Source organism: Polypterus senegalus, chromosome 18 (assembly GCF_016835505.1).
Source record: "Polypterus senegalus isolate Bchr_013 chromosome 18, ASM1683550v1, whole genome shotgun sequence".
In the NCBI taxonomy this organism is placed as follows: domain Eukaryota; kingdom Metazoa; phylum Chordata; class Cladistia; order Polypteriformes; family Polypteridae; genus Polypterus; species Polypterus senegalus.
In genome coordinates, this window is record NC_053171.1 from 29878088 (window position 1) to 29900725 (window position 22638).

The following is a 22638-nucleotide window of genomic DNA, read 5'->3' on the forward strand; positions in this document are numbered from 1 at the left end:
TGTTAAAAAGCTAGAAAAGAAAAGGGAACATTTTAAAAATAGCGTAACATGACTGTCAATATACAATATTTGTTTTGTGAGTGTTACTGAGTGTTGCGGTCATCAAGGATTTGATTATCATTATTTCTTTCAATCAGGTTCGTATTTGTAGGATGTGTTGTGTTCAAGTTACATTCCGTGTTTGTCAATCGTTGTAAAGATGACAGGTTTCATTCATCGATTCGTTTCTTACTGCATCACGGGTTTTTTTTACACTGTCTTCCTTTAGCGGGACATTGACTTTTTGCAACGTGTGCTTTGTTTCCGCAGTAGTTGGATTTATGAATATGCTTGTATGTATGAGACGCTTCATATTTTTTGCTGCCTTTTCAATTGTGTAATTCGGTTTTGTTCAGCGCTCTTTGGAACTGTTGCCTTTATCTGTGCACTGCGTCAGTTCACGTGAGCCACTCGGTGTACATGCATCGAAGGTTCCCAGCTGTGCTGGTGCCATCTCCTGCTATGTCCATGGCTGTATTTAATGTTACCTTAGTCCTGGCACTTAAAACTTTCTCTCGCAGTTTCGCTGAGTTTGTGTCTAAACACCACCCTGACCATCTCATCTTCCTCTCCATAAGCACAGTCCTTCACCCGTGAATATTTACCCGTGGCAGTTTGCTATTGGATTGCCGCTGACGGACAGCCTTATATGGGCAGGCACTAAATTACAAGCGCCAGCGGCAGCCTGTCTATGAACTTAATTTAAAGTGTAGGTTTACATCGTGCTTTTTTTCCAAGTAGCAGAACTCATGAATATGGTTGTATATGTCACTTTCGCTCGCTTCTTATTGTTTAGCTGCCTTCTCAATTATATAATGCATGTTTTCTTGAGCGCTTTTTTGAGGTCTTCCTGGTTTTCTATGTACTGCGTGATTACGTGGGAGGCGTGATGATGTCACACGAAACTCCTCACGGCGTTGAAGCTCATCTCCATTACAGTAAATGGAGAAAAACTGCTTCCAGTTATGACCATTACGCGTAGAATTTCGATATAAAACCTGCCCAACTTTTGTAAGGAAGCTGTAAGGAATGAACCTGCCAAATTTCAGCCTTCCACCCACACGGGAAGTTGGGGAATTAGTGATGAGTCAGTGAGTGAGTGAGGGCTTTGCCTTTTATTAGTATAGATACTGGGTGTTTGAAAGAATTCAGAAATTTAAAAAAATTACAGCTATTATAAACCACTCAACCAACCACTTCCACCTATCCCTTAGCAGTTGTATGAGAATTTGATACCCTATGATTATAATAGGTTACCCATAAGCAGAATCTTAAATACTAGTGAAATTCCTGTTTAGAAAAACTTGCACTATGGTACAATGGTAAAATAGGAAGAAAATGGAACTTAAACACAGGAAAATGGAAGCTATATTATCATATTATGATTGCAGAATATTCAGATTCTGTTAAAGGCAGAATTGTTTGATAGGGCAGAAATAGTGCCCATGTTATTTGAAGTGTCAAGTGATAATTGCATATTTATGTTTTTAATTATTTGTCAATTTTATGAATTGAAGTTATAAAACTAAATCTGTAGTCTTAAGTATAGACAGTAAAGACCAAAGATTGCTTTGTATATAATGTTTTTGGTAAACTGTTTTCATTCTCCATTAGCTGGATGTAAAGCACTGTCATGATGGTAAATTGCACCATTAATCTTAAAGCAATAAGGGCCAAAACCTGGTGGAGATGCTGTAAATAAAAATCCTAAGGAGCTATTGATTGATCTTACATTTTCTATAATTTTTTTTTAATATGTATGGAAGTCCGGTCATTAACTGTCAAATTGAATTGTCCGTTCTTTGCTCTTCTTGTTACCTTTGTTCATCAGACATTCCAGTCCTTGCATCCTTTTTTTCTTTCTTTTTATTGTTTCCTTTTTAGCTCTTACATTCCTTTTTCTTTGTGCTTTTTTCTGGCTCTGCTCATTCGTCATTCTAGCTTGTTTCTTTTTCTATTTACCCCTTTCGGTTTTTCAGTTGTTTCTCATGTTCCAAATATTCCTCATCTAAAGAAAAATTTAATGGATGGTGTTTTGTTTGTTTGTTTGTTTGTTTGTTTGTTTATATATATATATATATATATATATATATATATATATATATATATATATATATATATATATATATGGAGAGGTTACGAGTGGTGTACAGTAGTCCCTCCTCGATCGTGGGGTTGCGTTCCAGACCCCCGATAGGTGAAAATCCTCGAAGTAGAAACCATATGTTTCTATGGTTATTTTTATATATTTTAAGCCCTTCTAAACTCTCCCACACTGTTTATAAATATTCCCTGCAGAGTTATACAGCATAATCCCTTTGTATTCTCTTAGATATTAGGTAAGATTCATTGAAATTATGTATATAAACACACTGTTTATATACAGTAAAACCTAAATATTATTTTAAAGATATTGAGTGTCTCCGATATCACGTTACAGCCATTACGATAGACATGCCACCAGCAATAAATACATACAATGCAACAAAATAGTATACAGTAAATGTGTGTACAGTGACACTAAACGTACTTACATGTACTAAGTACTGTAAGTAGAAAATTAATTATGGTTACTCACCAACAATGACACGATGACTTGTCCGATAACAATGAGTTTTATTTTACTGCACAACAAAGGAGAGTGTTACAGCCCTTAAAGGAGCCACTTCAGGCGATTGTGTAGCACTGCCGTTGTTCTTCTCCTGGCAGTCTTCAATCCAAATCCCTAAAGCAGGTTCCATCCAGACTACTGCCTTATTACATCCACTTACAACTTGTTTTGCACCCTGGTTAAAAGGACACTGCGGCCGTAGATCTTATATTCCTTTCCTACTTTTTAAATAAAAAGAATCTTCAACAAATCCAAAACGTTTACCTTTTCGGCAATCGTTAACATCTTCCATTTGCACTTGGGCACGGCCCCTTAAGCAGTAGCAGATCATTTTGGAGCCATAATGAAGTGCTTGACTATGCACAAAGATAAACACAAAAGAGCACAACTCTTTACACAGTGAAACACGTTGATGCTGAATGAGCGAGACAAGACTTCCTGGTTAACACTGCATTCGGCAAGCAGGAACTTAACTGCGTGCTCTGATTGGTTAGCTTCTCAGTCAGGAGAACTTAACTGCATGCTCTGATTGGTTAGCTTCTCAGTCATCTGCCAATAGTGTCCCTTGTAGGAAATCAACTGGGCAAACCAACTGAGGAAGCATGTACAGGAAGTAAAAAGACACATTGTCCGCAGAACCCGCGAAGCAGGTATATATTTAGTTATGCTTTCATATAAAATCCACGATAGAGCGAAACCGCGAAAGTCAAAGTGCGATATAGCGAGGGATTACTGTACATTAATTCAAGCACCATCAGTTCAGGCCCTATATTTAGTTTGTGTAAATTTTTATATATTCTTTAGTGCCAGTGAGTAAACTGTCAAAGCTGAATATGTAAAGCAAATATGGTTACTACATTTCTAAAAAAAAAAATCTACTTTTACAGTTCTTATAACCTACTTTAAAATAAAAATATTTAATGTATTTTTTATTACTATGTTAAGCTTGGGCATGGATGGGTGCTGGACAGTTTAGTATTTTATGTAGGACATTTTGTTGTTTTTGTTTGAATACAGTATATACTGCAAACTCCCAGTATGAAAGTTTTATTGAAATACTTTTAATGGATTTGTATTATAAATGTAAATTCTGTTGAAGTACAGTAGAGTGTTGCTTATCCAACATTCCATATTATCCGACGTCCCACCGCAAAAATAATAAAAAAAAATGCATCAATTGGCAACAAGAACTGCAAGTTGCGATTGTGAGCGTAGTCTATTTTTTGTTGCTCCCGACTCTACCACAGCTAATTACAGTGGAACCTTGGTTTGCGAGCATAATTCGTTCTGGAAATGTACATACTGTACAAGTGCTTTGAACTGTATATCAATGCGAATTTCCCCCGAAGAAATAATGGAAACTCAGATGATACGTTCCACAACCCAAAACTATTCATATAAAAATGATTAGTACATAATATAAAGTAAAAATAAATAAAGCAAATTAACCTGCACTTTACCTTTGAAAAGAATCATGGCTGGTGTGAGTGAGTTTCTAAACTCTTGTGGGATTCCACCCAACTGGACGACACGTGGAAGAGCGTCCAAAAGCAATCGCAGTCTCCCAGCGCTTAGCAGTTCGCGATAAAGGCCAATCCGAAAAGATCGCAGACATGCTATAAACGCCTGCCATCGATGGGTGATACAAGGAACATTATAAATGCGCAGGGCATAGTGTTACTTTCCCCCCGACCCTGCCTGACTGCTGTGTCTGTGTATAGGAGAATGCAGATCCCGCTAAAATAAATAACCACGCTGTTGTTGTTTCAAGCTGAATAACGCTGGCATTGCTAAAAGTACGGAGACTCGGCTTCGAGTTTTTGGGTGCAAGACGGGAACTCGCACGTCACAGTACAAACACATACACGCAGTCACAATGCTGTAGTAAACGGTATATGCTCGTACAAATGTTGACTATATGAGTGACAGAGTTAAGGCTCTATAAACTGCAATTAATTACATTGAGCAACAAGAAGCTACAGGAATTGACATAATGATGATGCTGCAAAGATGGTGAGACTTGACAGCGAAGAAACGGCACTCGTCAGGAAAGCAGACTACGATCAAAAATGTCTTTAAATCATCACAGGACTGAACTTTTTAAGTACAGTACATACTGTATTTAACTCCAGACAATTCTGTAACTGTAAGTTCATTTTTTTCAGTTTGTTTTGTTGTAAAACAAGATTATTAGGTTCATAATGTGTAAAATTATAACAGTTTGACATTTAGTAGGCTTTTCCTTAACACCTGCCATTATCCAACATTTTCGCTTATCCAACGTTCTGCCAGCCTGTTTGTCGGATAAGCGAGACTCTACTGTACTTCTTAAATCGGTTTATCTTAAACATACACTGTTTTGTTTTCTCTCTCTCTTTTCTACACATTAACAAAAAGGTACTAGCATAAAACTTTATTTTTCCTACCAGATATAATTGATCTTTAGATTTCTTGATTGCATTTAACTCTCCAAGTAGTAATAAACTACAGTGGGCTGGGCAACTCAAGGATAGTCCCAGAGTTGTTCCTTAGCCACATGTATGTTGTTGTTGCTTTGCGCTTGGTGTCATTGTTCTATTGGAAGGTGAACTTTCAGCCAAGTCTGAGGTCCTAGTACTCTGGAGTTTTCATTAAGGATATCTTAGTACTTTGCTCAGTTCAGCTTTTTCTGTCAACCCCACAGCGTAATGCTGCCCACCATGATTCACCTTTTGAATGGTATTGTGCAGCAGATGAGTGATGCCAAGTTTCCATCAGACATGGCAGTAATCTTGGTTTCATCACAGAATCTTGTTTTCTACCATTCTGAGAGTTCTTTAGGTGCCTTTGTGCAAATCCAAGTGGACTTCCATGTTAATTTTACTTAGGATGCATCTGTATGGCCACTCAGTCATAAAGCCCATAATTTTGCAGTGATGGTTGTCATTCTGGAGGTTTCTCCCATCTCCGTTCTTTGCAGCTCAGCTAGAGAAATTAGAGTTCTTGGTCACCTCTCTTGCCATATCTCTTCTTACCCAATTGCTCAGTTTGGCCAGGTGATCACATCCATGATATGTCATGGTTGTTCCAAATTTCTGCTGTTTAAGATTTATGAAGGTACCTGTACTTTTGCTTTTTGGTTGAATTGAACTATTGAAATGTACGTGAACATCAGGTACTTAACTTTAGTGTAACTTCCACAACAATTCAGACACTTAAAAACAGCTTACTTTCCTAAGGGCCAAAAACAAATGCTTAAAGGTTAGAGGGGTTACACTGACAGGATTGTAGTTACTGTTAAAGTTGGGTTTTTAAACTTTTTAATCTGAGGACACAAATCAGAAAATCAATACCATACTGGGGCAGAACAGCTCTTACCATGAGGACAGCAGAGCCATAGACAAATAACATTGACCATAAAATAATAAATTAATAATAAAAACTGTGAAATTATTTGCTTCCATTCAAGTACATTTCTCTCATGAATATTACTAAAAGAGAAAAGTGGACAGCAAAAATATTTTTGTTGAAAACAGTAACATTCAAAACCAGAAATATACCTCAGAAGTCTATCACTACTAGTATAAGGTTAGGTAAACTAAGAGTAATAAATGCTTTTTTTTATTAGGTAGGAGTATGTGATGATTTTTTTAAAGGATAGTATGAATGTTCACTTGATACAGTTACTTCATGCTGGATAAGAAATGAGCTGGTCAAAAAATAATCATTTGGTACCGTTTTACCTTTTCCAAATTAAATTGAGTGGCTTTCAAATAAGCTCCATCTTTAACTGTGCATTCTTCTGAATGACTGGAAATACTTCAGTATATCCTGGTTTTACATTTAAGAGTTTGATCAACTGAAAACAGTTGAGTCACATAGCTAAATTATTAATAGAAATGTATGCACTATTTGTATTTTATACAGATGATAAGATAAATCTTGAAAAATACAGGGGATCAGACCAGTGCGTAAATTTTAATGATACCAATTGAGATTGTGCTGAGTAAAAGTCCCTTCTATTAACTGTCTCGCTCTTTTGATATTTTCTGTTGTTCTTACAGTGTACATAGATTAAAATTTATCAAACCACTTTTGGTAGTTTTTTTTTTTTTTTAAGAAAGAATTTTCCCATATACACCCCCCACTTTACTGACTCGCCCCCACAACACCCCAGAAACCTTCAGATCTTTTTTTTTTTTTCTTCAGTTTTATTCCTTTCAACATTTGAAAGTAGTGCTACAGTCCCTTCATCTCTCCTCGGTCTAGTTTCACAGTCTCGTATCTTGGGGAAAATTAATTATATTTTAGTATTGTGGTTCACGGTATACCGGTTAAAACGAGACACCAGTAGAAATTTTTTCATGAGTAGAAAATTGTGCTTATCATTTCTATTGTGATAGGGCACCTTTTGTTACTTGTCACAAAACAGATGGTGCATGATGGGGGATTGGATGTTCTGTTATTTTCTGTCACAGCTTACAACCATAAGCACCCTCTAGCACCCCAAACACTGCCCCATCATTCTCAGACACTGTTTATAATCGCATTTTCAGACCTTGAAAAGGACCTCCACTTTTCTTCCAACCCCTTTAGCACTTAGTTATTTTTAGATTTGATCATATCTTCGGACTTTGAGGGGGGCACTCCCTCACCCCTGCATTAGGTGAAAAATCTGATTAAAATAAAGTTTAGTTATTTATTACACTTCAATCATGGATGATAATAAAGTAGCCCTAGTTTGTCCATTAAGCAAAATAAGCACGTGCTTAGGTCACCAAAATAATTGGACAGTTTTTTAAAAACAGAGAATAGTTTCAAGTTGTTGTTTAGATCTTTTGGTCCTTGTATGTTGAAATGTTATCTTCAAAGTTGGAAAGCAGTGCAGTGGGAGACATTTTTAATACAAGTAATTGTTCTTTCAGTAGAATATTTTTAAAAATTGTCCACTAACATCTTTTTCTGTAGAAAGAGAATTTTTAAATTTAATTTGAAGGCATTTTTTAGTAGTCTGTAGTGTAGGGTTTCAATTGGTAGCCTCTGCTGTGGCAATATTCAGTTAATGGAGATACCTTTTCTTTAGTTTCTTTATACAGTTTTTCTTACTATTCATAAAGATGTTTTTAATGGTAAAGTTAAAGTCAAGTTAGGCTTGCTTGTGTTTATTCAATGGTGAGCCAAAAGAACTTGGAAGAATTGCTCTTTGAATATTTATTTTTTGTCAATCATGTTTAATTTTTTACTCTTTGATAATGTGTACTGTATAGACTAAACTTTCTGCATATTTTAATGGTATGTTCAATATGTTTTTCTTATTCAGTCTTTATTTTTTGTGTAATGAAGATATTTTGAATATATTTTGAGTCAGTTGATCTAATTAATTTATGAAAAAAAAAAAACTCAAAACACATTTGTTAAGAAATTCTTTTAACTGACCATGCCAATGACACTTTTGACTCAATTTATTTCACTGTCCAGGAGCTCAGAATGATTTGCATTTTTATCACAAATTCCATTATTCAGTGTTTTCTTCTAGTATTTGTATTTTATTTTATTGTAATTCGTCTGTTATTTTAATTCAAAAACTTTGTGTTTTCTGTATTTATCTTTAGTGTGTTGTGCTGATATTTTGTATACAGTGTTGTACATTTCATAATTTTTCTGCTTTTTCCCTGTTGTTCCCTGTGGTTGAATTTCTGTGAAACGCATTCAGCAGGGGGGTAAAGGTGCTATTTAAATAAAATATATTCTTGTTGTTGTTACTACTTAGTTGATAAAAATGGTCCTTATGAAAAGAAACCCCACTGTAGAACTACCAACTCTTTGGGCCAACAGAAGTACCTAAGCTTGATTCTGTTTGAAAGTCTATGTACTTTCATTTTACTGTTATATATGCTGTAATATGGTTGTTTTTAATTTATATAATGATATAAATTATTGGCCATGCTGCTCAACCCTGTTCAAATATATCTGTGTAATGTCAAAAGCATTTTTATAGACTGTCTCAGAAATGCATATACTACTATTACCAGTATGCTGAAATAAAAAAAAAATCACACTTCGATGAACTCTCTTAATTTTAATGCAAATTAATGTGGCAACCCACTATGAGCTGTGAGATCCATATTTTAGGAAGCACTGTTTATGGTTGAAATAGATTTCAGTGCTTTGACCATAAAGTACAATTAGTGATGGTGTTTATGCTAGAAGTAAGCACTATGTACTCCAGTGCTGGTTATGCTTTTGCAGTACTGCCATATCTTATAGGTAACGGACAACAAACTGATGATAATATACAGATAAGTCTGCGCCCCTATTACTTGCCCAGAGAGTTTGGACACGTGATTGCTGTTATTGTTTACATCCCCCCTCAAGCGAACACGGAGATGGCGAGTGACATCATCCATTCCGCAGTTGCTAAGTTACAAACGCAGCACCCTGAGGCACTTGTGCTAATCGCTGGAGACTTTAACCATGTAACGCTGGACAAAACATTACCTGCCTTCTCCCAGTATGTGGATTGTAACATTCGGGGATACAGGACTATCGACCTACTGTATGCAAGCGTTAAAGGCGCATACAGCGCCACCCGCTGCCTGCGCTTGGGAAAGCAGATCATAACCTGGTTCTGCTTCAGCCTCAATACAAACCAAGAGTGAGGGCGCTACCTACAACTACACGCATTCAGGAAGTGGTCCCTGAGGCAGAGCAGGCTCTGAGAGACTGCTTTGGAACTACAGACTGGGATATATTGCTTGGGTCACATAGTGAGAACATTGAAGAGGCTGTTGAATGCACAACTGATTACATCAACTTCTGTATGGACATTGTAGTTCCAGTAAGAACAGTATGCTGCTATGCTAACAACAAGCCATGGGTTACAAGTGACATCAAGGGCCTTTTGAACCAGAAGAAAAGGGCTTTTAAAGGTGGTGATCAGCATGAGCTCAAGTGCGTGCAGAAGGAACTCCGAGTCCAGCTCAGGGCGGCGAAAGAGCAGTACAGGAGAAAGCTGGAGCAGAAGTTGCAGAACAACAGCATGAAGGAAGTGTGGGATGGGATGAAGATTATCACTGGCTGCAGCTCAGGCGGGTGCCACCATCGAGACAGGCGTGGAGAGCAAACCAAATGAACAACTTCTTTAATAGGTTTGATCACAGTAACCCACTCTCACCTCGAGTACTGCATCCTCCAACCATCCTTCTGCTGATACCAGCATAGGTGAGACATCCCCACCCACAATTACAGCAGCCCATGTGAGCAGAGAGCTGAAAAGACTTTGTGCCAGCAAAGCAGCGGGTCCAGATGGTGTATCGCCACGACTGCTGAAGGCCTGTGCGTTGGAACTGGGGAGTCCTCTACAGCGCATCTTCAACCTGAGCCTGGAACAGGGGAGAGTCCCAAGGCTTTGGAAAACATCTTGTATCACCCTGTCCCAAAGGTATCACGTCCTAGTGAGCTGAATGACTTCCGGCCTGTTGCTCTGACGTCACATCTGATGAAGACCATGGAGGGCTGCTGCTTCACCACCTGAGGCCACAGGTCCGTCACGCCCTCGACCCTCTGCAGTTCGCATACCAGGAGAAGGTGGGAGCGGAGGATGCCATCATCTATATGCTACACCGATCCCTCTCCCACCTGGACAGAGGCAGTGGTGCTGTAAGAATTATGTTTTGGACTTCTCTAGCGCCTTCAACACCATCCAACCTCTGCTCCTTAGAGACAAGCTGACTGAGATGGGAGTAGACTCACACCTGGTGGCATGGATTGTGGACTATCTTACAGACAGACCTCAATATGTGCGTCTTGGGAACTGCAGGTCTGACATTGTGTTCAGCAATACAGGGGCGCCGCAGGGGACTGTACCTTTTCCGGTCCTGTTCAATCTATATACATCAGACTTCCAATATGACTCTGAGTCCTGCCACGTGCAAAAGTTCGCTAATGACACTGCTATTGTGGGCTGCATCAGGTGTGGGCAGGAGGAGGAGTACAGAAAGTTAATCAAAGACTTTGTTAAATGGTGCGACTCAAACCACTTACACCTTAACACCAGCAAGACCAAGGAGCTGGTGGTGGATTTTAGGAGGCCTAGGCCCCTCATGGACCCTGTGATCATCAGAGGTGACTGTGTGCAAAGGGTGCAGACCTTTAAATATCTGGGAGTGCAGCTGGATGACAAATTGGACTGGACTGCCAATACTACTGATCTATGTAAGAAAGGTCAGAGCAGACTATACTTTCTGAGAAGGTTGGCATCCTTCAACAGAGTGTTTTTTTTTATATTTGATGGTAGTATATTTGTTTTCCTAACACATTTTATAAATGATAGAAAGAAGGCAGCATGTAGCAGTATATCACCATCAAATACACTTCTTGAGTTTGCTGTACATTCTAATGCATTTAGATACATGTCCAGCAAAACTATCTTAAGTTGGCTTTACATCAACTGCTGTCATTTAAGATTTCATTATCTACTTTGATTTTTACATACTAATGCAACTTTTTTTTTTTTAATTAAACATGGCAGAACAGCAATGTAACATTCCCCATATTTTATATTTTACATTTGAATGGTGAGTGGTAGTGAGGGCAGTATTCCAAAAGTAATAATTGTTTAAAAAAAATGCTATGCTTAAATCTTATTTTATGATTATTTGAATATGTTATTTTATGGCATTTACTGTATTACAAATAGTGGTATATTTACAAATGTGCTGTATCTTTTTAAAAATTTTACTAAAATACAATTTCATCTAATCCAGCATTTAACAGTTTTAAGTGGTTGCTACTAAATGGAGTTTCTACTTTACTGTGTCTGTACAGAATACAGTATATTCAGTTAGCAAAATAAAATGCATGTCACTATAATGTTAATTGAAATGAATAATCACAATTATAAAATCGGCAGCAGTAATTTTCAATTGTGAATTTTGGGGTAATCCATATTTTTCTATTATAGCCTGTATTTTAGTTTTCTGGAAGATCAAAAAAACATGAAATGAAAAAGCTATGAAAGTTTCAACAATTTGCACATTTTCCCATATTTTATTAAAAGTAGCATTTTAAAAAGCAAGTTATATGTAAACTGTGACGAATTTAGCTCATTATTTGTTCTCATGACTCATTTTTTAATATATCATTAGTTAACAAAAAATAAACAGTAATAGACTTAATTCAAACATTAATAGAAGTAATTGATTACAGCTGAAATGGAACAATTGTAAACAGTTGACTTATGCGACATAAAAGGCCCTTTTAGAAATAAGCTTCATTGAATTCATTAAATTTCAGAGAAGATAAAGTTGCATCATTATTAACTTCTGTATCACCTGGCAGACTGGGAGTGAGTGAGCCATCTGACTAAAAAACGATAAACAACCATAAGATTGATAGTAAATTAAGAATGTGTTTTGAGCAAAGTTCTTTAGCCAGTGAAAGCCCTCTTGTAGCAGGGCTGACTGTGCATAATCTATTAAAGAACAATTCAGAATATGTTACTGTGTGAACAGATCCTAACCTCCAGTTAATGGCATCCCATTCTTTCAACTTTCCATCCATTGTCTATCCTGTTTATCCATTTCATAGTCATTGGGAACCCGTGAGATTAGGAATGTAGTAACAGCTAGTTATGATAAATGTCACTGTTACATTTCTGTTAATGGCCTTAGAGTACTGGTATAATTTCATAGTACTGTAGATGCTAACCTTCCAGAGTTGGTTTCTGCCTCGTACCCAGTGTTGGTGGAATATTTATTGGCTCTCATTGAAAAACAGATTAGAAGATGAATGGAGTTACAGTGGTACCTTGAGATACAAGTTTAATTCATTCCATGACCGATTTCGTAAGTCAAAATGCTTGTACCTCAAATCAGTTTTCCCCATTGAAATTAATTGAAATGAGATTAATTTGTGCTATCCCCCAAATATCCACCCCAATTTTTTGTTAAATGTTTTCAACATAAGAAAAATGTATTTTTAAAGAACATATATTGTATACCAACAAAAGAGAATCTAAAGAAATAAACAGATGTTGGCGGAGCTGATTAGCGTCTTGTATTTTTTTTCTTTCATTTCATTTTTGCTTAACTTAATTTTCTTCCTCACAATTTTTTTTTTTCTTTTTTGCCACGCTTTCGTCACTGTCATTCACTGGGTGTTTCAATAGAAACCTGCCCAAGGGGCTTTGTTTTTTTCCTCCCCTTTAGAAGGTTTCTGAAATGAGTTGGGCAAGTGTGATTAAATAGCGCCACTGCACGACCAGTTGCAACTTTTTTAGGGTGTTTCTTTTCAATAAAGTCCGAAACTTTTTCCCACATTGCCAACACTTCGTTTATCTCACTTGAAGAGAGAACATCCTACACCTCTGGCTCCTCTGCGATAACTGTCTCCTGTAAAACTTCCGGATGTTGCTGCGTCTGTAGCTCCAACAACTCCTCTATCGTAAGTTCCTCGGAATGTGCACTGACAAGCTCTTTGGTGGCTCATATTTCGAATTTTGGCTCGTAACTCAAGGCGAAAAATTGACCTAGTGATGGCTCGTATCTCAAAAAACTTGTACGTTGGGGCACTCGTATCTTAAGGTACCACTGTACTGTTTTGTTTTTTTTTTTTTTTATTTTTTTATTTCCACAATTGCTCTGTTTTTTAAAATTTCCACAGTTACACTAATTTATATTCAAAACAGAATTTGGCTTAAAATCCCAGAATCTGTTGTTTAATTTACATTTTAGGCATTCTTTATTCTGCTTTTAAACTTTATCTAGCAATCGCCTTATTTGTATGTTAAAGTACTGACCTCTAGTGGTGGAAAATACCACATTTGAAAAACTAGTGTGGGCTGTTTTTAATGCCTTGTAGTGGGTAGAAATTGTTAAATTCCAGTAATATGGTATGTGTTACTGAATAGTTGATTTTTTTTTTTTGGAAGTTGAAAAACCTGAGAGAGAAGTTTGCTTTCAAATAATATAAGTATTATCTCTTGACAACAAACTTAACCTAAAGTGGCCGAGTCTGTAAACTGTCTATTTAATGTAATCCTCCTTATTGATAAGCCACAATAAAATAAAGATAATTAGTAGCACTGTAGTTGTCACTACTAAAATCACATTATACCTTTGTGACTGTTTAACAGAAGAGAAAAATTTTAATTAAGACATAGATGCTTTCATTCAAGTATACAAAGGCCTCCGCTAACCAGTATACTTTAGTTAGAATGTAATGTTAATTTTTTGTTTATGAATGCTTTATTTCTTAACCTGGTGGTTCTCTGGTTCAGTCAGAGGGGTGTGGGGCGTGGAGCTCCAGGATGTTGTCCCAACCAATTTCTTCTTTAAGTTGGACTCCTACTTTAGTTAAGGAAGCTGTTACTTTCCACTTTCGTGTTTTTTTTTTTTTTTGTGTCAATCCAGAAATAACAAACTCTTTTTATAGTTTGCTGAGTAAACCAAGAATATGTATGTGTTTTGTAAGTATGGATTGATTCATTTTGCTTTTTATTACAGATGTTTAGAATGTTCTGCATTTTTAAGCAAGAATTACTAGTAAACATTTACAGTCTTACAGTCCCGCCCTCCTGCATTCCACAGTTTGGCTTTGCATATCGGTGGCAGGGTCTATTCTTAAGGTTAGCAGGGCATCTCTTTCTTCACCAATTCCATTTCATCCCCTCTAACTTCTTTTGTTTTCTTTACCTTACTTTTATTCCAGAGGCAGCTTTATATGTGTCTCTGTTTGAGGGATCCTACAAGTCCATACCACTATTTTCAGTCTGGGATCTCAACTTCCCCTGTGTAATAATACCCCTTTGCCTAGAAATCAACATAAAAAAAAAAAAAATTTCCTCAAAGAGCTCAAGCTATTATCACATTCAGTTGAAGTATGTACAGTATACCATCTATGTTACTTCCTATAAACATTTTTTGGGCCTGGCTTTGGATCTTAGCCCATCTATGTATAGTGAATGCTCCAGACATATTTTTGCAGTTTATTTGGAAATTCCAACTGGGTCATGCTTTCTGGTTTGCTTTCTCAGATTTTCTGTGTTCCATTCTTTCGACTAATATACATGTTATGTAGCAGAGGTTATTGTCAGCAAAAGCTGATTTAGCTTATCACTGGAAATTCCCTGACTCTCTCCTTTTTTTTTTTTTTTTTTTTTTTGGGTACCTTGTAGAACTCTTCATAGTCCGCTTTTGCTTTAGCTGTGCTTAGGAGGCAGAAAGTATGGAGGATTTTGATTCATAGTTCTGTGGCTTGTGGGGTAAAGATGTTGATTAAAAATTCAATCTAATGCATGTTCTATTGGAAGTTGGTGCATAAAAAGATAATGGTGTGAAGGGTAGTTTTCAGGTGACAAGTGTGAGTTTTGTAAGAAGTGTGTGAGGAATTATACAGCTCAAAATTATATATCGAGCACATCTGTCTCGACTAAAACTCTCCAAAATGTTTCCAGGACATGATCCAACCTGTGAACGCTGCAAATTAGCTCCAGCCTCACTAGGTCACATGTTCTGGGCCTGCACCAAATTAACATTATTCTGGACAAAAATTTTTAATTACCTCTCAGACAGTCTTGGACTCACAATCCCTCCTAACCCATTAACAGCTGTGTTTGGGGTTCTTCCAGAGGGTCTTAAAGTGGAGAAAGACAAACAAATTGTGATTGCATTCACTACACTTTTGGCACGCAGACTTATTCTGATAAACTGGAAGAACCCAAACTCTCCTCTTTTAAGTCAGTGGGAAACTGATGTGTTATATTATTTAAAATTGGAAAAAATCAAATACTCAGTTAGAGGATCTGTGCAGACTTTTTTCAAAACATGGCAGGATCTAATCAGTAATATTTTGAAATACGTTTATAAAGCACAGAGAATTTGTTGATTTAGGTATTTTTTAAAAGCCTTAAATTTTACACCGTTTGGCTTGCTCTCTCTCTCAAGGGTGGGGATCGATCTGTTCTTAGCATAATTCTTTTTTTTTTTTTGTAAAAATGTGATTGCTATGTATTGATTGTAATAAAATTAATAAAATAAAAGAAGTGTGTGAGGAATGCAGACTGCTGATGTCGTAAATCTAAATGTATATATTGGCTGTATAGTTGTTTTGAACAAAATAGAAGCTCTTCTACTTAGGGGACATGTTTGGTAATAAGGGAGGTGCAAGCACAGCATTGATAACCAGGGTGAGAGGTGCATGGAAGAAATTCCGGGAGCTGTCCCACATAGTGACTTCTAAGGGCCGGTTTATACTTCATACTCAGTATGTGTACGCACATGCATCATAGATGCCCTCATTTTTTAAACATGCTGCAGTCCGTCCCAGTCTAAAAAAGGCAAAATTAGATCCTGGAATATTAGCCAGTTTTTGTCCAATTTCCCATCTGCCATTTCTGGCTAAAATTCTAGAAAGAATTATTTATAATCAATTGTTCAATCACCTTAACTCCAATAATTTATTTGACATCTACCAATCTGGCTTTAGACATTATCATGGTGTTGAAACGGCACTTCTGAAAGTGTTCAACGACATCTCTCTTATTACTGACTCAGGTGATGCAGCAGTCCTTCTCCTCCTTGACCTGTCCACTGCCTTTGACACCATTGATCATGAAATATTGCTGATGTGGCTTGAACATCTTGTTGGGCTTAAAGGGGCTGCTCTTAACTGGTTCAGGTCATATTTAACTGGTAGACACTTTCCAGTGACTTTTAATTCCTCTTTTTCATCTACTGCTCCTCTCAAATATTGTGTTCCTCAAGGATCCATTTTGGGTCCTATTTTATACCTTCACCCTATTGGAGCAATTTTTAGGAAATTTAACATTTCTTTTCACTGCTATGCTGATGATACTCAGGTTTATATTCCTGTCTGCAACTCTGCAACAAATCAACTCCACAACTGTTTGTCGGAACTAAGATCTTGAATGGCTAATAGTTTTCTTGATCTAAATCAAAACTGAGATGCTTTTTAGTGGGTCCATCAACTAAAGCCCAAATTGGTCTTGGACTTCTCGGCTCTTTCTCTGTCTTTTCCAAACCTCAAGTCCGCAATCTTGGTGTTACCTTTGATAGTAACCTCTCTTTTGAGAAACAAGTCAATTCTGTAGTTATCCATTAGGTAAGATAAAGCCTTTTTTTATCTTCTAGGGATCTTGAGAAAGCTACTCAATTTTTTATTTTTTCTCGCCTCGATTACTGCAACTCGCTGTATTCTAGGATTAACAAATTTCTGATATACAGGTTACAGCTGGTCCAAAATGCTGCTGCTCACTTTCTGGTTGGGGCAAGAAAGTATGACTCCGTTTCTCCTATTTTAGCTTCTTTACACTGGCTGCCTGTCAGTTTTCGAATTTATTTTAAAATCTTGCTGCTAGTTTTTAAATCTTTACATGGGCTTGCTCCTGCCTATTTATCTGAATTGTGTGTTTTACACCAGCCACCCAGAGTGCTTAGGTCTTCTGGTCAGTTGTCTCTTGTTGTCCCTCCTACCAAATGTAAAACCAAGGGGGTCAGGGCCTTTGCAGCTGCTGCGCCTCACCTGTGGAACTCTTTACCTCATTACATAAAGTAGTCGTCTACAATTGAAATGTTCAAAACAAGATTAAAAACTCATTTCTATTCACTTGCACTCCATGACCTTCAATAATACTGATTGATGGTTTCCTTTTTGTGATTATTTAACATTATTTCTATTTATTATGTATCTTATTTTATGTTCATTTATTTCTATTTGTTTTTATATTGTTTTGTTTTTCTTTTTTCTACTATTGTACTTTGCAGCATTTGGTTTTAAATTTGCTATATATGTTGTTTATATATATATATATATATATATATACTATATATATATATATATATATATATATATATATATATATATATATATATATATATATACACATACACATTCATACTAGCAGAATACCCGCGCTTCGCAGCGGAGAAGTAGTGCGTTAAAGAAGAAAAGAGAAAGAAAAGGAAGCATTTTGAAAATAACGTAACATGATTGTCAATGTAATTGTTTTGTCACTGTTATGAGTGTCGCTGTGAGATAGAGAGATATATATAGATATATATATATATATATATATATATATATATATATATATAGCATAAAATACCAAGCTTCACAGCGATGTCATGTGTTAAAGAAGTTATGAAAAAGAAAAGGAAACATTTTAAAAATAATGTAACATGATTGTCAAAGTAATTGTTTTGTGTATTTGGCGGCAGCGTCCGAAGTTGTTTTCGGCAGCTGCATCAGAAAATGTACCACGGCGTCTGACACGCCTCCTTTTTACTGTTTTCTCACAGCTTGGATTGCTGCTGTCATATATATTCACACACACACACACACACACACATATATATATACACATACATACATATAGACATATATAGATATATAGAGATATATATATATAGAGATATATATATAGAGATATATATATAGAGATATATAGATATATATAGATATAGATATATAGAGATAGAGAGAGATATATATATATATATATATATATATATATATATATATATATATATATACACATACATATACTTGTTTGTATGTGTCTATATGTGTGTGTATAGGTTTGGTCACTGAGTGCAAGGGAAAAATAATAAATTATAGTCTATAAGTTATTAAACAGTAAAACATTAACGTTTTAAGAAGTACAGGTACATTGAAATTACATTTTCTATGTGAATGTTCAAATTTGTGCCTCGCCTCGATTGTGAATCGCCTTAATATTATTTTGCCGTGGTGTAGAAAAGGGGTCCCGTGTTTGCACTTGTCTGCGCTATAGCGCAGGGGGAGGATGAAAAAAATTAAAAGTGCTCACTTTGACTTAAGGCAGAAGCGCAGTCAGCGTCTCAAAGGCCGGCACAGCTATGCCGCGCGCTGGCTGCTCGACTTTTGCTGGGCAGGAGACCCCAGTTTGCAGACACGTTCATGATATCAAAAGTCTCAGCTCTTTGGAGGTCATTCATATATATATATATATATATATATATATATATATATATATATATATATATATATATATATATATAAAATATATATATATATATATATATATATATATATATATATATATATATATATATATATATATATATATATATATATATAAAAAAAATACCTGGGCGGAGAAGTAGTGTGTTAAAGAAGTAATGAAAAGAAAAGGAAACATTTTAATAATAGCGTAACATGATTGACATTGTCATGAGTGTTGCTGTCATATATATGCCTGCCTAAATAAGTCACCCTCGCTTTGCTTTTACTTTTTTACCGTTCATTTAATCATGGCTAGTGGCGGAAAAATTATAAAATGGAAGGAGGATGGCTTTACCAAAACAATTATTGATGGCGAATCGATTATTCATAAAGCTTGAATTGGTGATCTGTTTTTCTGTGTTAACCTCATATTTTTTCATACTTCTTCTCAAACTAAGGTGGTGCGAGGGTAAAATGAATCGGGATCGCTGATCAATGTAATCCGTGTACCAGGAAATCATGCATTGACAAAAGCTCCCTTTGCTTGTAATGCAAAGTGTGATTAAATGCATTATTTTTAACGCGTTATGGAGCACATGCATGAAGCTTCTCGGCTGTGCTTGTGCTAAGAAAAGGAAAGATTTTAAAAATAACGTAACACGATTGTCAATGTGACCTTTTGTAAGTAGTGCTTGGAGGATTCAGTGTGTAGAAACTCTATAGAGACAGCGTGTGTATTAACTTGTGGATTTTTCTGTGAGTATTTGGTGGCAGTCTGAGTAAGTTGCTTCGGAAGACAGCGTTAGCCGCGGAGCTCAGCTCAGAGCAAAATGAGGTGGGAGGGGAGATGATGACGTGACTCCCCATCCGCCTTAACTGTCAATCCCCACAAACACAGTCTCGGAATTTGCATAAGCACACCCCTTCACCTACAATTTTAACTTAGTTACAAAGTGATCAAAACTCGTTTATATCCTCGTCCTCTCATTAAACTTGTATCCCGCATTACCTGTGTGTATGTGAAACGCCAGCGATAGCCTGTCTATGAACTTAATTTAAAGTTTAGGTTTACACCGTGCTTTCTTTCCGAGCTGGCAACACTCATGAATATATGGTAGTATATGTCACTCGCTCGCTTCTTATTGTTTCGCTGCCTTCTCAATTATATAATGCATGTTTTCTTGGCGCTTTTTGAGGTCTTCCTGGTTTTCTATGTACTGCGTGATTACGTGGGAGGCGTGATGATGTCACATGAAACTCCGCCCCCACGGCGTTGAAGCTCATCTCCATTACAATAAATGGAGAAAAACTGCTTCCAGTTATGACCATTACGCGTAGAATTTCGATATAAAACCTGCCCAACTTTTGTAAGGAAGCTGTAAGGAATGAACCTGCCAAATTTCAGCCTTCCACCCACACGGGAAGTTGGAGAATTAGTGATGAGTGCGTGAGGGCTTTTGCCTTTTATTAGTATATATATATATATATATATATATATATATATATATATATATATATATATATATATATATATATATATATATATATATACACATACTGTATTTCACACTTGATTGGGGAAGTAATCCCCTTTCTCACTTTCTTTCAGGAATTAAGAGAAAGGGTACTGAGAGGAAAGTATCGAATTCCGTTTTACATGTCAACAGACTGTGAAAACCTCCTTAAACGCTTTTTGGTGCTGAACCCAGCCAAACGAGGCACACTTGAGGTAAGAATACAGATGTGTAATGTTGCTGTCTTGTTATAACTTAAGTTGCCGATATGTCTTTATGAAACATTCCCTTTGTAAACTGTAAATGTTGTCCCTAGCAAATAATGAAGGACCGCTGGATAAATGCAGGCTATGAAGAAGAAGAGCTGAAACCTTTTGTAGAGCCAGAACTGGATATTTCTGACCAAAAACGAATAGGTATGTTGTCTAACAGAGACACAGGTTTAATGTTTTATTGTTGTTTTCTGTAATCAGACATGATGAGTTAATAGATACCCTGAAAATGTTTTAGCCATCATTTTATTATAGCATGCATTACCTTGTAGCATCGGCTGCATGTTTCAAAATGTGCTGTGTATTTTGTGGAGTGTTCTTCCATAGTAAATATTATTTAGTTTATCAACTTTACTAGTGTTTTCCTAACAAACCTGCCTAATCCAGTTCTGGGCAGCAGGGGAAAGTATTAGGTGCATGGCAAGAATTAGACCATGCATGTCTGCCAGTCAAGCGCACGGTGCTTTGTGGTCGGATAAATGGGTTTCATAGAGAAAACTACACAGACTGTGGAATGAACTGCAAGCTTTACACTGTGCTGCTCTGTGAAAGTAAAATGTCTAAAATGTTTCTTAAACCAGTATGAGAGTATTTCAGACATTAACATTTTTGACCTTGAACTTCAGTTTTTGTGAGGGTCGAAAATTGAGGTGTTCTTTTTAACAATGTAAACTGAACACATGGCAGTACTGTTTATTTTTCCCATCAATACGAGTGATTACCTTTATTAATATTGATAGCTTTTTTTTTCTTTGTTCTCTGCTAACAAACTCGGATAAGTTTTGTCTTGGATAATAATAGAATATGAAAAGCATATGCGTAATGCAAATATCTGAGTTCTACTAATACATACAAGGAAAAAAGATACTCCGTCATTCTGCTCAGAGATCCTCCTGTATTATTAAGTTCTTCATCCTGTCATGTAGAGTGACCCCAGCAACTCTATGTAGGAACCTAATTATAAATAACAAATGCATTTTACCCTAATGTCATTTGCATGGAATCTGATTTGGTAATGCTCTTTCAAAAAAAAAACCTTGGTATAAACTCTCTGCTTCATCCCCCAGCAGCCCACATACAACAATAACAGATATGGCCTTCTGCACTTGGTATTTTATCCTATCAGGCAGTACTCAAAGATTCTAACCATAGTTAAGGATAGGTATGTAGATTGACCAGTAATGAAGAAATCATAGTCTTTATCAACTCTCTTTGTCTGCTACTGTCTGATGCTAAGTAATAAAACCACTATGGAGAGTTTAGCCTCCTCCAATTGGAACAGCTGCTTCCTCAATCCTGTAGATAATGTTTTAACTATTTTGGGGGAGAATGCAATAAATACAGATGTGTAGATGGAAATTCTAATTCTGTGCATCACATTAGCATGTGCTTGCTAATCCCATTGTACCCGAATTTCATAGACAATCAATGACTAGCACAGAAATCTTGGAACAATTCACAACACTTATTGGGGCGAAGTACAGTATTCTTTCCAACCATTCCTTCCAGTATGTCCTCAGTATTCTGTGAAGTCTCCTATAAAAACTGTAGAGTTATTATATTAATTGAACTGCATATATTAAGAACTATTATGGAATTCTCAATTTTTTTGATTGGTCTCTCTCTGCTACTTCCTCTTAGACTATTAAATTTTTAGCTGCTCCTACCAAAAACACAAGAATGTTGACTACGTAGCTACGATGATCAATAAGATTAATGAGCTCCTCCATCTTACCATCTGTGCTGAATAATTAAAATGTATTAATTATTTTAAAAAGAATGTTATGTAGTTTGTTTTAACCTCAATCTGAATCTGAACCTTGTAATTTGAACACTTTCAGATATGCAAACCTTAAGTTTTTAATCCCCAAGTCAAAATTGTAACTATTGTATTTATCTAGCATTTATGTTTATGGTGTGTACAGAGCATGAAACACATTTCATTTGCCCGTTTTTGTAAATGAGCATACAGTAAGACTTGACATTAAAAAAGCAATCACAGATATTTACAGTTTTTCTTACGTAAGTGATTGAATCTTAGAAATTGAGTGAGACACGTTCCAAGCTTCAGAACATTTTAGTGAAACTATAGATTCTTGAATGTTTTGTTTGGAAAAATGCCCATTGATTCTTACCACTCACCATTGTCTCTTTGTGGAATTTCTGTGTAACCAACTCTTGACCTCATATACTGCATACTAATTTTAAGACAGCTGTGGCA

General features: G+C 36.3%; 1 protein-coding gene across 8 annotated transcripts in view; it reads left to right on the forward strand.

Moving 5' to 3' along the window:
* mark3a (MAP/microtubule affinity-regulating kinase 3a) overlaps positions 1 to 22638 on the forward strand; it is a 106096-nt gene that overhangs the window by 51951 nt on the left and 31507 nt on the right. For all 8 annotated transcript variants that reach the window (XM_039742053.1, XM_039742055.1, XM_039742054.1 and 5 more), the window contains exons 9-10: positions 20241 to 20360; positions 20462 to 20561. In XM_039742053.1, coding sequence (XP_039597987.1) covers positions 20241 to 20360; positions 20462 to 20561 — 220 coding nt within the window. The remainder of the gene's footprint in view (positions 1 to 20240; positions 20361 to 20461; positions 20562 to 22638) is intronic.